Source organism: Gavialis gangeticus, unplaced genomic scaffold (assembly GCF_001723915.1).
Source record: "Gavialis gangeticus isolate Ggan-Ray unplaced genomic scaffold, GavGan_comp1, whole genome shotgun sequence".
NCBI classification, from domain to species: domain Eukaryota; kingdom Metazoa; phylum Chordata; order Crocodylia; family Gavialidae; genus Gavialis; species Gavialis gangeticus.
In genome coordinates this window covers 64,261,905-64,283,644 of record NW_017729004.1, presented here as the reverse complement: position 1 = coordinate 64,283,644, position 21,740 = coordinate 64,261,905, and the positions used below count along the sequence as shown (strand labels likewise).

General features: G+C 38.4%; 1 protein-coding gene across 4 annotated transcripts in view; it reads right to left on the bottom strand.

Annotated features, from left to right (window-relative positions):
* Nucleotides 1–21,740, bottom strand: part of PHF14 (PHD finger protein 14) — a 364,911-nt gene that overhangs the window by 101,948 nt on the left and 241,223 nt on the right. For 3 of the 4 annotated variants that reach the window (XM_019508486.1, XM_019508485.1, XM_019508484.1), the window contains exon 17: nucleotides 13,802–13,919. In XM_019508486.1, coding sequence (XP_019364031.1) covers nucleotides 13,802–13,919 — 118 coding nt within the window. Of the gene's footprint in view, nucleotides 1–12,127; nucleotides 12,430–13,801; nucleotides 13,920–21,740 lie in introns of those variants that run through there. The other variant, XM_019508487.1, reaches the window with a different exon arrangement.

Sequence of the window (21,740 nt, the reverse complement as noted above, 5' to 3'; positions counted from 1 at the left end):
ATTTTGGTTTTTCTCTGCTTTTCTTTCTTCACCCTGGTACAGTAAGATTAGTTTTTAATGGCCAGCATTAATAATTCATATTGGTGAGTGGCAGATCACTTAAAGACTTGTTTGGTTGTGGTTCTTTGAAAGCCTCTACAACAAAATCAACTTTCTGAAGAAACATGAATGGCTTAGGAGGTCACTATGACAAGGCATATAGACCTGATACAGAATAGCAGTACAAGGATTAATTATTTTTTCCTAGTACGGACTAGATACGCTTGTGATAAATTAAAGTTTTCAGAGTAATAATTCCACACAGGGGGCACAGCCTTAAACTCAGATCTCAAATTCCACTTCTATTATCCATTTTTCTACTTTGATATAAATAAATCAGCAAGCAAACAACAGAGTTAAAAGGAAATCAGCTTTTAATAGTAGACACTTTTACTACTTTGCATTTGTCAGGTTCCCTCACTTGTTTGGTTTATAGGATAGCAAAATATAGATCTCTTTGGCTGTCTCTTCAGTCTTCAATTCTGCATAGATGTTCAATAGGGCTGTGCGAAGCTTTGGGTGGTGATTCGATTCGGAGGAGATTTGGCCCAAGGGGCCAAATCTCTGAATCCGAATCGAATCAGGGGACCAATTTAAAGGTCCAAATTGATTCAAAGCTCTCCAAATCTTTGGCAAAGATTCAGAGAGCTTTGATGATTCAGGCAGTCTCTGGTGGCTGCAGCAGGAAGCTGCAACTACTCTGAGCTGGTAAGTACTAGGGGCAGGGGGGTTGGGGACCACAGGGGGACCCCTGTCAGTCTCCCTGACCCCCCACTCTCCCAGCCCCCCGACCCTCGCCCATTCCCCCAGCCCCACCCCATAGCTGCCCCCGCCTACCCCAGCTTGGTACTTTAAAAAAAGCCCCAGTGCTCACTGGGGACTGCTGGGCAGAAGGGTGATCCCCACTGTCCCACTCTACATGGGGGGGCTCTGCACAAGCCTCCTCAACCCCCCTACTCCCCCAGCACCCCCACGGCTGCCCTGCCTGCTGGGGCTCTGGCCCTTTAAGAAAAAAAAGAGCCAAGAAAAGCCCCAGGACTCACTGCTCCTGGTGCAGCCTCAGGGCTTTGGGGGCTCCTGCAGAGCCCCCCATGTAGCACTGGGCAGCAGGGATTGCCTCCACTGGGAGGACTGGCAAGGTTTCTTCAGGGTTTTTTCTTCTTAAAGGGCCAGAGCTGGCCCTTGTGGGGCACCAATGAAGGGGCTGGGGAAGCGGGGGGGGCTGGGGACTTGTGCAGAGCCCCCCATGTAGTGTGGGACAGTGGAGATCGCCCCCCACCCGGCAGCACCTGTTGATCCCGGGCTTCCCCCCCCCAAGTGCTGGGAGCTGGGGCAGGTGGGGCAGCCATTGCTGGGCTGGGAGAGAGGCCAGGGATGGGCCTGACCTGGCTGATTCAGAGATTCAGCTGCTGTTGAATCTCTAAATCAGATTCGGCCAAATCAAATCAGGACAGTGATCTGAATCGCCAAATTAAATCACTGTCCCACCAATTGGCTGAATCCGAACCTGAAGCGAATATTAACCACTTTACAGGCCTAATGTTCAATAAGGAAAGGGCATGGATGCTTTATGTTTTTCAATACTCCCATCCTGCCAGCTTATGCATTCTAAACTAAAAAGTTAATCAAGGCTCAAAAAGTAAAAGGCCTACAACTTATTTATATGCTGTATATAAACTCAGTAGTGTCATTCCATTTGTGTATCAAAAGTCAATATGTGTTCTAGTAATTAAGTAAATAACAATCAAACTTTGCAATCAGGGCTGCTAATAGAAAGTGGTAATGGTCAATTACAATTTATTGGTAAATTTGTTTATCACTCTGTTGTCAGCATGATGTTCTTAATTATTAGTACACTGATTTAAAGGCATTCTTTATTTTTAAGGAACTCCACATGCTGGAAGGCAATTAGATTGATGAAGCATATTTGAATATGTTTTGAGAGAGACTGCTTCTGAAGTTATATTTTGAGAACAGGAAAATGCAAAGAGGTAAAGATTTAATTGTAATTTAAAAATAAGCATACAGCTGTATATCTGAGAAAGCCCATTTTAAGACCACTTCTCCCAAATGTCCTACAACATTTCTACAAAATTCATTGTTAATATGTGGAATTTACTGAACCAAGCTCCCCTATGCAACCCCAGAGAAGGTTAGCACAGAAGCAATGGAAAGAAAATCCTGGGTCTCTCTTCCCCATATTGTGGGCACTCAGCCTTCTCAGGTGGGGTCTCTGTGTCCAACTTGCAGGGCAAAAGCCTACTGGCTCACTCATACTTAAGAATAAGTTGGGGGAAGTGGGAAGATGGGTATGAATGAGTAGGGAGGGAGAGGCTTATAAATCCTTTCCTATCTTGGGACACCATTTGGCACTAAGTAGTAACATTTTTCCTTTTTTAATACCCTCCTTGAGAATTAATAAAACACTTTTATTCTGGGTGAGACAACAGTTGTCTTTTTGGGAGCTGGGAAGGAATTTTCTTTAACTGTCAGATAGACTTCTCGGTAGACCTGGTGGGTATGTTAGGTTGTAAAATCCACTTAATCACAACTTGGCACAACTGTTCAATGCCTTACAGATGAACACTGGGCAATTAGTTCTCAGATAAAATGGGATATTAAGTGGATTAGTAGGAGGCATCTCCTAAAGAAAATAGTGACTGGAATTGGAGCTTGTAGCGTCAAAGAAAATATAACCTCATCTTGTCCATTCACTTCTTGTTTTATGGAAAGGGGAATGGAGTGCCATCAATGGTGCTGGGACCAAGTTAAAGATGCAGGAGGAAGAGGGAGAACTAATGACAATTTTCTAACAGGTGTAACTGAGGGATGCAGGGCTGACAGTAGCACTCCCTATGCAGAACAGATAACGAAGGAAGGAAGCAGCACTGGACAAGCTATTGCTAGGTATGTCCTAGATGTGTAACCTAAAAGTCACAACCATATTAAACTATTTTACTAGTGTCTTGTGGTCTTTCCTGTAGTGTCTACTACAAAACTTTATTAACATTGACAGCTAATTAGAATTTTAAAATCATAGATGGAAATACGTTATATATATTTATATGTAACCAGTTACATTTACACACACACACCCACGAAAATGTACCTGGCTATATTAGGACAGGAAAAGATGCATAAGCACTACTAAGAGTTTTTAAGAGTTACATTATCATCCAGGCAACCTTAGATGTTCTGAACAATAATGAAAAGGTTTTTTAGAAATTAGGTACAAAACTAATTCTCCTCTTCATTCAAACATCATTGACCAAATCCTTCCCAAACTCAGCCACCCTAAAGTTTATTCTCAGAAATCTAATTATAGTCAGTCAACTTGCAACAAAAGAAAAAAGGTTGAGGCCTTAGAAATAAAGAAGCTCATTAAAACAGGACACTCCATAATCCATAAAAAGCAGGAACACCTCAGCAGGAATTTGATTTATGACAGACTCTTCATAGCCATTTGTTTCATTTTAGTGCAGTTCTTTGATAGCACTAGGACGGGTCACAACTGCTTTCAGAGATGTATCAAACTTTCTCTCTCTTTTTAACACATTGTTATGGAAGAAGTCATGAAATGGCAGTCTTACAAGTTTTCTTCTTAGTGCGAGAAGGTTTTCATCACGGAAAAAAATACGTCGTGCTGTTCGATTTCTGCTTGCAGTGGGAGGAAGCTATGGCAAGCAACATTATTTATTTATTTGATTCATATGTTGTCCTTCCCACAAGAGGATCAGAGCAGCTTACAACAGAACAGAACCCACTATGCAATATCTCTGGCCTAGCTTTGTTGGCTAAGCAGCTGCCCAAATAGAAAGGTCTTACAGTGCTTCTAAAAGATGTTCAGGCTTGTGCTGTGGCAGGCCTCAAGAGGGAGGGAATTCCAGAGCTGAGGGGCAACTACTGAGAACTGACCTCCCTCATGTTTTTGCTGAGCAAAATTGAACCACTGTGGTACTTGCAGGAGGCTGCTCTCAGCTGACCTGAACATAATAGTTCTTTCTGTCTTCATCTCTCCAAAATCAGTTACGGAAGAGAGAACTGCACTCTGGGAAACAGACTATAGTGTTTATCTTGGAAACCTGAAAGCAAGAGTTGCCTGTATGTTGCTTGTGGCCATACCTATTCAACAACTGTGTGTGTAAAATAAACAAGTTACACTAAGAAAATTCTCAGACCCTTTCACTGCGCGTTCACAAGCATGGATACATCTGATTCACAGTACCTGTTGTTGACAATATTTTAGTCAAAGCAAGCAATATGCATCTCGATTACGTGGCACTATTAACTGGTGTTTAGATAGGCATTAATTTGAAACACAGTGTTGAGAGACAGCGAGAGAGAGCAAGAGAGAGAGAATGAATGTGTTCTCCGGGTTATCACATCCTGAAGTCAAAAATCTCTCCCTGATATTTGCACAACTGTACAAATATCAAACTGGAGGATGAGATCTCCTCTATTTCAATGCATTTAGACTTCCAGATGCTCAGATGCTATCAGATCTCCTCTCCCCTTTATATCCAATCATAAAAATGTCAATCCAAACAAGGTTCTGGAAACATGACGTTATAAACTACTTCCTGTGCCTAGCCTTACTGCTCTGACGGATCGTATTTACTCGAATACAAGATAAGGGTTTTCCCTCCATTTGTCATGGGAAAAAAGTCCCACATCTTGTAATCGCACACAAGAAAAATCTCACTAAATACACTATCTATGCCAAAAGCAACATTTCCCCAGCAACAGAAACTATGAAGCTGTTTTAATGCAGCATGGCCTACACTGCTTCTGGAAACCTACTTCTAAGATAGGTTAGGGCATTCCATCTGAATAGGATTGATGGTAGTGCCCATTACGCGTAGTCCCCCTCATCACTGACATTTTCAAGTCATAGTGAGCTACTACATTAAATACATTTTGACTTCCTCTTCACTCCCATACCTGAGCTGTGTCTTTCTTTCCATTTACAATGATTTGTTTCTTTTCATCTGAAGCCAGATGAAATTGATTTCAGCTGGTGTCAGCTGCTCCCAGGGCCACTCCAGCACGTGCTCGGGTGAGTGCGGACAAGTGGAGCCCCAGGTAGTGCAGGGTGCAGCACTTACCCTAGCCCATGCTGCAGCGGCCCCAGGAGCAGCCAACACCAGCTGCCTACACCAGGGCATGGCACAGCCCAGGAGCAGAGGCAACTGGGGACAGGCAGAGCACAGTGCAGCCCAGCGGCTGTAGGCAGCTGGCGCCGGCCGTTCCCGGGGCCACTGCAGCCAGGGCTGGGGTGGATGCCTCTCTGTTCCCTCTGCTTTGCTGCCGTGTGTAGCTCCGGGAGCGGCACCCCTCCCCTAGTCCCAGCCTCACACCCTCATGGCCATGGGAACCTAGCTCTATTTGTTAACATTGTAAAGTGGGTTTGCTTTATGCCAATTTGATGTATGCGTCATTCACTGGGAACGCATGTACAGCATAAATTGAGGAAAACCTGTATTATTTTATATTTTAACTATGGTTTATTTAGAATTGGTGCAACAAATAGGATTTGATTTTGGTAAGGAACCAAGATATTCTAAATAAAATTGTTGCTTCTATTTTTCAAAGTTCAAACTATTTTTCAGTGAAATCAGAACTTCCTTCCTCTGCTATAGAAATTCTCTAGTCAGACGCTATAAGTATACCTGACTACCTTGACCAATTTTTGGCATTTAATTTCAATCAATCTTATGGCATGCCTATCTTCTATTCATAAATTAATTCCAGAATTAAGTTAATTTTGAGACTGGTACTACTTAAAACTCCTTTTGTGGACAAATTATTCATTAAAGATGCATAGCTATGTCTACTCTTTGCCAGATAAAAAGTTCGTCAATTTAACTTTTCTCAATACCAAATGAAGAGAGAATTCTGAAAAGTAATTTCTAACTATTCAGTCAAGTGATTGCATGAAATTCTCTCTTGATGCAACCTGACAGTGAAATTCATCCCCAATCAAAGGATCACCAGAAGGCTACTGAAGTCCTCCAAGTAGAGTGCAAGTGGTTTATATGACCTGTGCTAAGCTTTCATACAGAAATACGCTTTACCTTTATATGCTGCCGTATAGACTTTGAGCATTTTCTCTTATTTAAGAAGGCTGTTCTTGTGCCCTAGAAGTCTAACAGAATTTCGTATACACTCTGAATTTCTCATTTGGGGAAGGGCATTTTGGAAAACCTAAATAATCTAGGAAGAAAGATTTGGCTCTGAAGTTACCTCAGTTTAATTACTATTGCCTGTATAATCATTTTCCATTTCCTAATACTGAGAAATCCAACTCCAATAAACACTTCCAATCTACTTTGTATAGTACTTTCACTACTTTTCCTAATCTTCTTAACATGCTTAAATATAGGATTTTCTCTTGAGGGGTTTGCTTCTCGTCCCTTGTCACCATTTAATAAAATAGGCTATAATATCCAAGATTGTGACAAACTGTTACTGAGCACAGAATGGGTCTTTCTTTTGCAAACAGTCTCTGCATTACACTATCAAACTCATTATTTTGTAAAGCATTTTGAAATACTAGTACCTTGACCCTGAAAAGCACTAAAAAAAGGCACTCTTGTCCATCATAGTATTTTCTGCCTATATGAGCAACCAAAGGTATCTCCAGTCTTCTTTTATCATCTCTGAGCACGCATATTGTTTTCCATTGTATTGGCTTGTACTCTGTGCCCTTAAAAGAAGACTTTCTAATGTAACGTTCTCTGTGATGTAAGACTACAATGCCTAAAGCCATAGCTTCTTTAAAAATACTGTACTCACCTTTGTCATTATACTCCAAATTCAGAGTTCCCAAGGCTATTTAGGATATGTTGTATATAATTTAATCTGCAAAATTATAAAAAACTCTTAAACTACATTTCAGGTTGTTGTGGACACTCCTTGTAATACAGGTTCTTTTCACCAGTAAATCAGCGTTTTTTGAAAGACCACAAAACTGGTATGGGTAAAAGTGAATGTTGAAGTCTTTTAACAATAATGTTTCTTTTGCTTATTTTATAAAAGGTAAATTTTAAATACAATTAAAGATAACACTGCCTTAAATGATGCTATGTACCAGAAGTGTAAGCACTGTTAAATCATGATTTATGTTCCTAAAGGTTAAGTACAGACAGTAAAAAAGCCTGAGGCTGAATTGATTCATTTTTCACAGGTTAGTTGAAGCTGTGTAGATTGAACTGATAAGCAAGTGAACAGACATTTACTTTTGATTCTGGAAATGCAGTCACATGCAGTAATGGTCCAGGCCAGAAACCAGGGGGCACTACAGTATGCTTCCCTGCTTGGCTGGAACAGACAGCTTGGGCCAACACTGTGAGCAGGGGGGAGGGGGGGGGTTGCTACAGGGGAGGTACAAAGCACCCTGAGATGCTGGGACGCTAAGGGTTAACTTGAATCTGGAGGGGATTTGGGACAGAAGTTCAACAAATCAATTTATCCTAAATCACTTAAGTCTGACATTACATCCATCCAGGTTTATCTTAAACCAGTATCGGCAGTTTTGAAAGTGGTTTATGTGCGGTTGGATTATGTGCACAACTTCTGTTGTATAACAGATTTGACCAGTTTCCCATCACTTATACTGGTTTATGTTTAATTTAATTTTGACTCAGCTCAACGTACTGCAGAGGGGCTGGCTGGGCACGAGGGTGCTACTCTGTGGGGCTTCCTGCTAGCTAGCTCTGGACTGAAGCGCCCTCATGCTCCAGCCAGACCTGGTCAGCATCTACACTTGCACTGTGGTGGAGTAAATAACTCCACTGTAGGATAGTACTTGTATTGGGTAGTACTATCCTACTGCAGAGCTAATTAGTTTACATGGGCCTAATAGCACTGCACGTGCAGACACCGATGCTTTACTGCACAGCTAATTAGTCATCCCCACAGTAAACATCTCATGTAGACATGCCCACTGGCACAAACTGGGCTACAACTTTTAGATTTACCTCAAGGACTTTTGCCATTAGAGCTAAAAGTACTGGACTGGTTTCCCCGTGGGGATCAGCATTAGGAGATGAGATGTAATTTCCCCAAACACAAATGTCTGCAGACACTAGAGGAGTGGTGAAATCAGTGAATCTTTCAGCCTCTGAAGGGAACCACAGTTTAATGGACAGATTTTCTGGCCATTTCCTCCTAGCTTGGACCCTTATGGCCCTTTTTTCCTCCCATCAGCCTGTCCCTCTGCCATTCATGTCTCTGATTCATACCTGACTCCTTGTCCCTGTCCCGGCATCTACCACTCTGGCCATTCATCCCAACCTCAATTGTCTTCTCAGGCAGTCCTAGCTTTTTCCTCAGGCACATCTGATTTATCCTACTTTTCCTTTGTCCTTCAGTCAATCCTTATGCCTATGCCCCCACAATCCCTCTAGCTACCAGACCCAGACACCCAATCTGGGATTCTCATAACACCACATCAGTCCCTTGAGCCAGTCTCTTTACACAACAGTCTCAGGATGAAGTGACACATTACACGTAAACTATACTAAAACTGTGGAATGTTAAACAGTGTTAGAAGTGGAATGTGCTGTGAGCAGTTACGGGTTAAAACTGTTCCTTGCCTGCACAGTCTGAACTTGCCATTAGAAGCCTGGTGAGCAGGGGTGTGACTAGGAGCCAGGACCTCTGAGCTCTATCCTTGCCCTGGGGGAAAGAGAGGAGGGAAAACCGGGCCTCCTGGGATGCTGTAGCACTGCGAATTGCTCATTTTATCTCTGTGGAGCAGATTAAAGTTACCTTAGCAGAAGCTAGGTACCATGGCCCAGAGTAAATCCTTGCCCGAAGTGGCATAATTTGAGATACTAAAAATGTACTGGGTGCGGGTTAATGAGCTTTAATGTGCGGACACTTTTGTTTTATAGTGCCATTCACATGGTCTAAGAGTAACAAGTAACTTCACCTTCAGTCCCAGTACTCTCAACACCTGGATCAATGTTTGGATTGCCTTCCAGCCTCCTTTTTCAAGCCACATTGGTTCCCATAACATGCCCACACATTCCAGGCTCAGGCTTACATGTTTCTTAGTGATGGATGCAGAATCGTCTAGAACTACAAAGTTCTGCAATTACAAAACAAGTCCTACTCAGCTCCAATGGATTTTAGTTGCACAGAAGTCTTTATTGAGCAGGTGTGAATTCTGATTTTTCAAAGGCTTACTCCTTGGTAAAATTATGAGAGGGTTTCACAGGAGCAACACAAGATAAATCAGCCAAATATCAAGTACGTGCTCCAAAGCATGGTAGCACCAGAAATTTTCGAAGTGCCTGCCAAAATCTTTTTTAATATGGGCAAAAAAAAAATGTTCTTGCAGGCACAAACATTCTGGCTGAAATTTTCCAAAAAAAGCTCACCTTGAGTTAGACAGTCAGTAGAAAAAAATTATAACAAAATGCTGAAAGCTTTGTAGAGCTATAAGCAAATGAGTCTTATAAAAGAAAGTGTCAACTTTAAACAATACGCAGTTCTACCAACACCTATAGAAAGCCTTGCAGTCTTGTTCATTTATTATGTAACAGACCCTACCCATGTAAGTAATTTTGTATAATTTATAAAAATAGCTGACATGAAGTTAGTTTGTTTCCCTTTTGCTGCATTTTATATATTTTAAGTATTTTCATTTCTCTCTCCATTTTAATTTTAATTAGAAGAAAATCCCATATAAATAGCTGAATTCTTAAAAAGTGTTTTTATGAAAAAGTTAGAGATTTGCAATAAAATGACTTTCAATTTAATATACTAATTAATTCTTCATAATGCATAAAAGATTAGTCAGTCTATTTCCAATATCATAACGTCCATTTAAACTTGCCTGTTCATTGTGTTGAAGCAAGTTACTCATTGGAGGAAATGTCCAACTCAGTATTGGAACATAGGCAAAACCATCCAAGATTGCTTTCCAGCACAGAAGATGAGCAAAAACTACTATTTGCCATGGCTCGTGTATCGTGGATTTGTAGCTCAAAAAATATTCCATAAGGGATTTAGATGAGAGTTCTATGCATATGCATTCACAATTTATTTTCACTAAAAAAGTGCAGTACTGTAGAAAGATGAAATAAAAGTGAACTAAATAGAGGTCTCTAGGCAAAGGCAGCTCATCTTGCAACAGTCAAATAATGACCTGTCATGTACACTGCAGCTTTTCACAAAGTAGATCTTAAACAAGGATGAAAGGATGGAAAAGTAAGTAGCAAAGTCGTCGTAACTAACATGATGTATGTTTAAACCGTTTGCTGCCCTGGTTCTTCACAAAAACTTAAATTGGGAGGAGGCACTTAAAAAGTACTTTTTTTTTTTTTTAATTTAGGAAAAAAAATAAGAAGGGGAAGGGAATATATTAAGTGTATCCCACTATCCCCCATCTTCTCTTTACAAAGAGACCTTGTACCTTAATAAACTAATATATAAATCAGACATAAATTTCTGTTGAATGCAAATATATTATACTATTATGATTATAAAATATTGTAAAATTCATTATTTCGAACAAATATTTGTCATTATTGAAAGTGCAGAGGAACCTAATTTCAAGGGAGGTAGGTAATGTTATTGAAAATGGCTAGCTTATAGGTTTATTTCAGGTTTCACGTGATGTAACAAAAACTACAATGTTTTTGAGATGAGAAAGCTCGTCAGACCTTAGTAGTGAGCATCACCCATTCCATAAAAGTGACAGGCAGTATTACCGGCAGAGAAGATGTTGCCCTCATGCCCTGCAGCAAAGTCACTGTCTGTCTATTATTTGACAGACAGGGTAATATAGGAATATGTTACAGTGGTGGGGAAATAACTGACAAGATTGCTGCAGAGTCCTGTGACATATTATGAGCAAAATGGAAGTAGCCTGCACAGTGCTTGTGATAGATAACATATGTTTACAACCATTACATTTCCTTCATTTCTCCCACTTGCAATCATTTAAGTAAGATCTGAAAAATCATTTTACTCATTAGGCAAACAAGTATGCAAACTATGCAAGCGTTACTGAGCTTCTAAGTTTGAAAACTATAATTAGAAAAGCAGAGAATGTAATCACTTTTATTAGGACAATACGTATTGGCTTCCATACCATAAATGACCACTTACCCAACATAAATTGTCAGTTTTTTCTAGGGCTAAAATAGCTATGCAAAATACACATATGGAAAGCTGGTTCATATTAACATTCATACTATGGTAATTATTTAAATTGGATCAAAAAAGATGAACAGCAAAAGGAATAAAATAAGTTTTCTTTATTCATTTTCAGTTAGAAATATTATTTTATAAAGTTTGATTTCTCCACTGAAGGGAAGGATGCTACATAATAGTCTTCTTGGTACAAGCTGAAAATACAATCCTATTTCACTGCCATAATCCTTACAGGAAACTTTGCTGTGACATACCAAAAATTGGATTTAGTGGCTGAGTGAAAGATGGAAAATGCTGCTAGCCCAAGTCTGCTATTTATACATAGGTCAGAAAGAGTGTAGCAAACAATGCAAGTTTCCTCACATTCTTCCTTTTTAACGGATTTATATTCAAATTCAAGGAACCACCCCTCTAGTTCAGGGGAGGGAGGAGACCAGAAAGACTTTCTGAAATCTTCTTGGCAATGAGAATACATGTAGGGTACTGGATGTACAATGTATACTATAGAGCCACATACTAGATTGACACTGAAAAATAAAAATTAAAAAAAAATACACCTTTAAAAATTTTTCTTCACATAACAGAAAGTCCATAAGAAAAGTTTAAGTCAATTAACGTGATGCTGCTACATTTTTACAATGCAATGAAGTATTAAATAAAGAAAAACGTGGTGTATTTAATAATAAAGACTTTTCTAAATATGGATAGTAACATGGATTTCAAATAAGTTACCCTGAATGGCTCTGCAAGAAAAAAAAATAGTTAAGTAACTAAACAAAACCACAAGGAGTCCCCATAAGACAACTTTTCAGTACCCATGATATTCATTACTTTGTTATTCAAATAAAAATTAAAACTTTGTTTAAAACAGTGCAATAAAAGTAAAGATTTTTGCTGTTAAACTTTAATTTTAAATATGGGCCCTTACAGATTAAAAATGAAAATTATTCTGTCAATAGGCATTGTTTTCAAACATGATTCCTTTCCTAACAGAGAGATGACACAGCCATTATACCTAGTAAATTTATTTCCATGCCCCCCACCAAGACCCTGGTATTTTACAAAAGAAATCTTAAAATGAATAGATCCACTACAGAAAATGCAATAGAAGTTGAATCAATTCCCAGTTAATTATTTGAAAAACACAACATTTTATCTGAATACATAGTTGGGCAAACTACCCAAATACACATTTTGCAATAACAGTTCCTTTGTAGAAATACTCTGAAAAAAATAGGAGACAGAACATTTTAACTGATGTTATAAAGAAACCCTTTGGTCTAAGAGGCTGACAGGAATTCGATATCAATTTTAATTCACTCTAGGAGTGACCATTGTATTTAAGTGGTGTTCAAGAAAGATTGCTTGATGTCCAAACCATAGTAGACAGCTAATTTCCAATGTCTATCTTTGTATCTTAAGAAAGAATGATTTGATTAACCCCCTGGTGAAGCAGAGTGCCTTATTTCACTTGCTGGAAAGGAATACCAGTAATCCAAGAAACCCATTTCTCACAGCCTTAAAAATTTATATCAACTATGCTTACAAAAAACATTCCCAAAGAATATTAAAATCTAAAGAAGTTAACTTGAAAATTATGCTCTATTTTTTGTTTAACTTTGTCTCCATGACTACACTTTTTTGCAGTCATTTCCCTGTATAGTCAGCTTTTGAGTTTTTCCCTTTTTGAAAACATCCTGCCTCATCAGGACAAAAGACAATCCTATAAATTTCAGATAAGTTTTAAAAGCTCTATTATTTTAATTGTGCTCCATCAGAAACTTATTTCTTTTAATTAACCAATTAGAGAAATCAATTTGGTAGCATCTTTTTAAAGGATGCAGAGGTTACTGGCAGCCATGGCAACACTAAAGCAGGTACTATGAAGAAAAATGTAAAAACAAAACATCTGTCCTTTGTGGCCTAATATGGCAGAAGTGGACAAATATTGTAAGCATTAATACAAGAAAGTTTGAATAATAAGAATTTTAAGTAAAAAAGCTGTGATTTTGTCCTATAAACATACAGTATCATAACTTAATAATACCCCTTGCAAATGATGCATGTCGAAGGGAAAACAGAGGTTTCTTTCCACAACACTCATAAATATGTTTATATCAACTATTTAATATCTACTATTCATATCTTTACAGGTTTCTGCATTATTAAAAACTTAAAACATTTTCCCATATTTTAATGAGCAGTATATGAAATGGCATTTTACTAATTTCATTTTGAAGGCAACCACCATAATTTTGATCTCATAAAAATATTATGTTGAGAAATAAACCACCCTTTGTCAATTAATACAATTCCATTTTGTATTTTTCCTTCCTTTACTTAACGCAAATATAAAAACCTTACAGTGAGATCTTTACTGTCGTACATTCAAAGATTTTTAGCACAGGTTTATGTATAGCATTCAAACACAAGTGCAAGATGAAGAGAGGGAGGGTGTGTGTGTGTGTGTGAGAGTGTGTGTGTGAGTGTGTGAGTGTGTGTGAGAGTGTGTGTGTGAGTGTGAGTGCGAGCGAGTGAAAAGGCTGCTCAAAAACAGAGCACCTCTTCTGAGTTTTCACAGGCTGAATTAACTTACTTTGGAGGATGTAGAATCACACTCTTGACAAATCCATCCATAGCCTGTCTGTTTGGGAGACTTTTTCAAAGGAGGATCCAGACAACCAAAATGGTAGCAGAGCCTGCATTCATCACACCTGCAGGTGGAAAAACATATTGCATTTCTACACCAATTCGATCAAACCTCTCTATAAGCACTTTAGGGTAAATTGCTGTTTACACATGGAACCCCGAAATCTCAAGGTCACTGGTTTGGTTTAAAACATTTTCAGGAAGGGCCATTTACATTAACAAGTCACACATTTCAAACATTTTTCTATTTAATTTGGAATATTCTGATGCAGAAAACATGGAGACAGCTGCACATATTCTGCATATTTATCAAACACCCACTGATGTTGAAAATATGTCTTTTAATAGTTTTGCAAACAAATGCTACAATATATGATCAACCAAAAATATTGCAGGACAATTTGCAAATTTTTCAGGATTTTTCTTTCAAGCTACATTGTTGTTGTATAGAATCCATGGTATAAGCAACAACAATTTACAGAGTTTGCTTTCCAAGTTACAGCACTTTTTACATTACACATTTCCTGGCCAAACCTTCATAATATCTCCTCATACATTTAGTAAACCAAATAATACAGAGTTCACAATTTTATGAATTAGTAGAAATAAAAGTTTGCACAAATATTCAGTAAGAATTAGATTTTCTACTTAGAAAAGTTTTATTTAAATATATGTTGTTGTCATCTTTTCCTTATTATAAAACTGACAAAACCACAATTCTGGACTTACTAACAAACCTTTTGATAGTATTTTTTTACTACATGTAGCTCAGACAACAGACAGAAATATCCATCACAGCTATTTTTTACTCAGACATTCTCCATCTACTGAAACAGTATTTGAGTAGATATACTACAGTGTTTCATGAAAAGAGAATTATAGTAGGCAACATGCTCAACAGGGAAAAAATTTAACAGCAGATTGTGAACATTCATTCATCTTACTGAAGCAGTTGTCTTCACTTTAGTTGCATTTGCCCTATGTCCTCTTATACAAAGGGGAATGCTTTTTAAAATTAATTTGTCAGATTCTCTCTATTTGATTTAGGTGTCTCAAATATTTGAATTAAGAACTCAAAAGGCAAGAAATCCAAAAATAAAACTTGCAAAGTAAACATTTAAAAAAATGTCTAAAATTGTAGCAAGCTTCAATTTGCAGAATGCCCCCTTTACACACGCATTAAAATAAAGGTACAGTGCATTCCTTATCACGCCAAGAATAAAAATATTTAATGCATTATTAACAGAACACAGAGCACATAATGGACAAAGGATTAAACAAAAAGAATTTACAATCATTATTAAGAAGAAAAACATTCACATTCTTTGTCTTTAAACTATAATCTTCACATGAACAAGTAACCAGTCTGTGGCAGTATTTAGTAACCTAAACAAAGATTTCTCTACCGTTTCTGTTAAGGGTGCACATATTAGAGTTGACTCCACTTCTTAATAGACATATGTTAAGAATGAAATCTCTGACCCTCCAAGACACTTGTCAGTGATGTCTTTATATGTTACTGTCATTTCCTAAGTGAATATTCCAGGAAGAACTAGAAATACAAACAATTAAAAGTTCTTACGTAAGCAGGGACTACAAAAAAGAGGCAGGGCAGGAGATGTGAGCCTGGATTCCTGCACCCATTTCCTGTCAATAACTTTTGCATCCTTAGGCAAGTGATTTATCTGCCTTTTGCCTTGGATTGAAAAGGGCTGTAGTATTACTAACCAATAGGAATTCAATGTCTTGAAACTTAGTCTGCAAAGCATACGCTCAAATATTCCAACAGCACATTTTTTTTAAATGCTCAGAGATCCTCAAACATTACATTTCAATCCAACTTTAATATATACTAGTTATACTCAGTTTTACATTAAAAATCTACAGTGGAATCTGTTAGCAAAGAACTTACCTCTCATTTAACACTTGGAAAAAAAAGATAATTAACAAAATTATTCTCTTAAAGAAAATAAAATCTTTACTCTTCAAAACCACACTTTAAAAGCTCCTTTCTACGCTTCTAGAATACCCAACTTTCTGATTTCACCTGAAGCCACGTTTCAGACATCTATTAGAGAAGTATATGTAAACTGGAATTGAATGACCAACACATTATGAGTATAGATGCATGATGTAGGACCCTACAGCCAAGTTTTGTTTGTGTATTCAATGAACTTTAAAAAATATATATTTTATTTTGTCTGAGCACAAAGTTCTTATTCATAGACCAAATTAAAAACTTGTATATGGAAGTTTCCAAAGACTAAGGTATTTTATCTTTTATTTAAAATATGTATATATAACTGGTGAATGTACATGTATCATTAGTCTACATGCACATAACCACAAATAAAATGTGTCAAAAGTATCCAGTGCTGTGTCTTTATACAATCCAGATCTATACCATGAAGAAAGATTGCTTTTGTATTGTTTTTATAAAATTATTCTGTACTGTAGAACCTACACCTGTGATTTTAACATAGGAATTTAGAGTGATTCAGGGGTGGGGAAGGGAAGAGGGGGAGTACAGCAACATGACAATGCACTATGTAATCTAAAAATCAATTAAAATAGCTATTTTATATATTATTCCTATCAAAATCAATGGGATTTGGCCACTGCCTTCTACCATAGCAGGCTTGTACACTGTGTGTTACGATGTCTAACAACAAAATTCAGGACCCATCAAACAGAGTATTTAATGCTGACCCAACTCTCTGGCATTACTGTTGTGCAGTACATATAGAAGACTGAACAATTCTTGGAGAAAAAGGTAGCTCGCATATATTTCATCTCTGAAAACAAAATGATTGCACCTCTCATGAATTATGGTCTAGCACTTGCAGCAGCTTCAGAGGAAACATTTTCAGTGGCCTTATGCTGGACAGCTAAGTTACAATGGCAACTGACAAAGTCCATATTAAGATCTGCAAGATGAACCACTTCTCCTGCTCTGTAGTCCCAGCCAAAAGAAGTGGTAATGATGTACAGAGAGATCTAGAAAACAGGACCATCAAAGTACGCCATACAATTACTTCAAATTATTAAAATTTAATTAATCTGGTGACAGTGAAAGGTACCAAATTGAAAGTCCCAGCATTGTATAGTATTTATATTTGTAGATTAGACAAAGTCTGCACACTGATAGGGCAGGCTTCTCCACCCAGAATCATGTACTTCAGTCACAATCTACAAAGAGGTTTTCTAGAGGCAAATTAACAGATCAGTTCTTGTCTTCTGTCAAGTTGGCAAAATGCTGACTAGCACAAATTGTGATTCTGTTATACAAGTATGCTACAAGTTTAACAATGTGTGTTTTTAATAGTTAAGACCATGTGTGGCTCTATAATCCACTATTTACTCTGCAATCCCTTGCTGGCAATTTTCATACGATATTAAAGAGGTCCAGCTGTATTTGAAATAGTGATAGATAAAAGCAGCCATGCTGCATCATCAATTCCTAGAGCTACCGAATTCACCCCTCTCTCCCACAAAGTACTTTGGATAGGAAATTAGCAATTGTATCATAGGAAAGAGTAAATCAGAAGAAATTACTCCATTCTATCTATTTTTAATCCTACTAATTTGGCTCAAACCTTTATGGTACACATAAAGGGCCAGCTTTTCAAACCAAGCCTTCATTTTTGCACTCATAGCTTATGAGTATAATTTTGAACCTGTCATTATTTGTGGGAGATTTATTTGTCACTGAGATGTCCAGATAGGTTACTTCTGGGGCAGTTAAGTAGACCGGCATCTTATTGGCTTTGGAACTTTGATGAGAAGAAATTGGAGAATGAGACTAGCTTAAAACCAAAGAGATGCAACTACTCTTACATTTCAAGTCACATCATATACCAAATTAGGAAGTGCTCTGTCCCTGGTTCCAAAAAGGAAGGTAGGAACCTGATTTCTTGCTTTTGTATGAAAAAGGTGGATAAATTGAGGAAGGCAGGCAAGATTTGTAGTAGTTAGGTTAATAAGTTAAACAAGTAAAATGCTAACAACAGATGAAAGAAAACATTGTTCAGATGTAAGCATAAAATGGAGGTCAAGCATGTCTTCACAGCAAGAAAGGTCGATTAGATATTTCCATACCTGAAACATGTCTGCTTTGTTCTTTAATAAAGTGATCTCCATCTGCTCATGTCCTTGAAATTTTTTCAGCAGTACAGCCTGCTGTGTTCTAGCTTCACATAACTCTGTATTTTCCTGTTCATAATTAACTAATTATGCTCTAATCAATAGTGTAGATCCTGATTTTACAATGTAAATCAGATAAATGAGATAATGGCTGGGGGTTCAATCTCATTTTATTTACAAAGCCCAGCACACACATCCAATTTCATTACATTGCATCTACCTGCACAGGAGGGAGTCTTATCAGCTGGCCTGCAGAAGTCTTATAGGTAGCACTAGGGAAAAAGACCTGTGCCTTTATAAAAAAAATAGTGGAGGCAAAGCATGGCCATCATAGACATATTTCCAAGTCACCATCATTTATATCATGAAAATTCACAAAGAGCTGACTCAGGCACAGTGAAAAAAACAACCCTATTTTGCATTCATAAGACAGCAAGTGCCCATCTATAACTGTAAAAGTAATTACCTTCAAGTCCCTGAAACACAACATTAATAAGCTAATCTTTAAATACAACTTCACAAATATGCTTCAGAGGCTGTGGAAAAATCTCTCTCACTTATATACACACCACTGCACATTGTCTGCAATGCCATGCCAAAAGGTACTATATGTTAAAAAAAAAAAAAAAATTCAGCTCATTTAAAAAAGATATACATACTGGCACCCTGCTTACTGTAACAGCTCAGAAAGAAAATACATTTTAGAGGAAGAGGATTCATAGCACTTTGCTATGACACAAAACAAATCTGATGAAGTGAACATGGGTCTATGAATGCTTATGCTCGCTCTCTCTCGATATTATTTAGTTAGTCTATAAAGGTGCGTATCTACCTTGCCTTCTGACAAAACAAATCATCCGTTGAGTTAGGGGACTCTATCATACAGAGTCCCCTTCAGCAAAGTTCCAAGTGATCCCATACAGAACTTTACAAACAATAAACTATCAAACAGATTGCTAGCCTGAGTTGGGGACACATGCGGTCAGAATCAGAAATGTGCAACCCTAAATTTAGAGGTGCAACATGCCTGCTAATCCAACAACAGGAGGACATAACTGCCACACTCTCCTAACTAGAACCTGGCACTACTGACTAGAGTTAGCTCTCACTTCTTATTAAGGTGCTCTTAATACCGTGCAAATTTCCTCCCTTAAGTACTGGGTCAAGCCAATCCTGCCAAGGACATAAATCAATCAAAATCATGTCCCTATAACAGTACTACACAACTACTATGAACATCTATGGTAAATTTATGAAATGTACAAAAGGTGATTCAAATAAAACTGCCATATTTCTTTTTCTCTTAATTGAAGCTGAAGTTGAAGCCAGGATCCAGAGGTGAAAAGGCTGAACTTGCTAGACAGCATAACCAAACCCTGTGTGTTAATTTTCCCTACATAAAGGAAGAGTGCCAGAAAAAAATGAAAACACTTTCACCGCGGAATATTGAGAAGATATGCTGTTCGTAGGAGAGCTCACCTTCCCCACCCCACCTCATCCCCCACTCCAAGCATTTGCTGCAAAGTAAAATGGAAAGATTTCTGTATTTCACATACTTTAATTGTACAATTCAACCTCATAGATTACAACAAAACTATTTATGTAACTCAATGTATAGATTTAACAAACAGCAGAAAGAAAATGGAAGATAAATTGGCATTTAAGCACAGCACAATTTAAAATATATACATGGAACTTTAGCACCTGGTTGGGCTCCTTTGCACTAGACAGGAAGATCTCTGTCTTGAATAAATATCTATGGATTTCCCTTATTTATCTGAATCCCATGATGTTGTAAAACTGAAATGATTTGCTCTACACTGACTCCTATAATTCTCTTTATCCCCACAATATAAGAAGCATACAAAGTGGGTTGCCAAGTGGGTTGTATGTCTGATTCATACAACCATCCTAATGGACCACTGCTGTCAGCATAATTTTAAGCAGCCTTTGTGCAATTGCTAGAGGCCAGCTCGCTCTAAGAGACTGACCTTAAATTTACTAATTTATAAAGGAACATTTACTATAAACTGTTAAAAACAGTAGGAACTAACATTTTCATGTTTAAGTAAAAGTCACCCCAGGGCCTAGCACCTGGCTATCTATAGCACAATGGAGAATGACATTCTTTCTATTAGATATTGAAAAGACTACTATATAACAGAAGAGTTGACATAGTAACTTAAAAACAAGAACTGTCATTCTCTGTCTCATATGATATCATAACTAATAAATAGTCGTCAGGAAGGCCTGTGGTATATTTTAAAAATTATATATCAAATTTGGGGACTAAATGCAAAATATTAAAATTCTTTGTACTACAGCATTAACTTGGGATCCCAAGTGTGTCCAGAGCTTCAGGCACAATGCAAACATGCAAGAGACAGCCCCTGCTCTGACCAGGACTAAAGGGTGGGGAAGACATGCCTTCCCCACCCTTATAACGGGCTCATGCCTTCAAGATGCCAAGATGTGAAGCAGTAAAGTAAGTACAAATAAGAAGAATTCTCAAAAGTGCCTAAGTGGTTTTTGAAACTGGTACTTGAGTGCTTTGGAAAAAATGTTAACCTGTACATTCACTTCTACTGGAAGAAATGTTTTCTGATAGGAAAATAACCTGGGAGCTGGACTATAAAGATACTCTTCCAACCCTGTGGCTGGAGAAGTTTGCAAGCAAGCTCTCCAGCTAGGGGACACTAGAGGGCTGTTCCCTGGGCCACCCATCACCCTTAGGGCACTCCATTAATTGACAGCCTGGCCTCTTCTGTACCTAGGAAAGGGGTACGCTGTCAAGTAGCAGCTGGTAGCTGCTGAAAAACAGCACCTGCCACAGAGAGCCAGGGAGGGTTTGTGCACCAGAATGCATCCCCACCCCACCAATCAGCTGTCGCAGGAAGCGGACAGGAGGAAGGAGATTCTCCTGTGGTAGGAGCCCTTCTGGTTCTCCTCTGCACAAGAACAGCACCTGCTCCTTGCAAGACTTCATGCTGATCTGAAGCAGTTCAGGGAAAGGGAAGGCAGCACTCAGCTATGGTGGCAAAACTCTGGAAGCCCTGCTGCAGGGGCACAGCAGCAAATCAGATAAATCAGCACAGCAGCAGGCTGCCTTGTCCTGCTCTGTTCTGGATTAGCTGGGTGGCAATGGGAACCTGGCAGGGCCGTGACCCAGGCCTGGGGAAAGCTTCTGCACACCAGGCCCCCCAGCCCTTCTGGCTTTTAAATCACTGTTCCTGTTGCTCAAGCTGAGCAGCGAGGGGGATCAAAGGGAAGTTGGAGAGCCTGGGAGTTAGGCTTTCATTGAGACTGGCAACTGGCTCCTGGCCCCTCCGGCTTTTATATTGCCACCTCCACACCCCCAAGCTGAAGTGAGCTCTAAAAAAAAAGTATGAACATCTGCATCTTTTTGTTTTCTACTGGAAGAATGGCGATTTTTCTGGTAGATACTGAATGTCTGTGGCCCCAGTCCTTCAGTTATGGTCACACTGTAAATGCGTATTCAAGAAAGCCAAGTATTTCTTCAAACTAAGGCTCCATGTGTAGATTTTTCATTGTATTCTGTTTCAATTTAAAAAAAAAAGAAAAAGATGATCCATGATATACCAAGATCATCTAAAACTGCTACGGAAGAAGATGCAATTCTGTAATTTAAGAACAAAGCAAGCAAAGCCTGCCTGCCTAGTCTTTCACTCAGATCAGGCACTTAGTGCATCCTAGCTTTTTTTTTTTTTTTTTTTTTTTTTTTT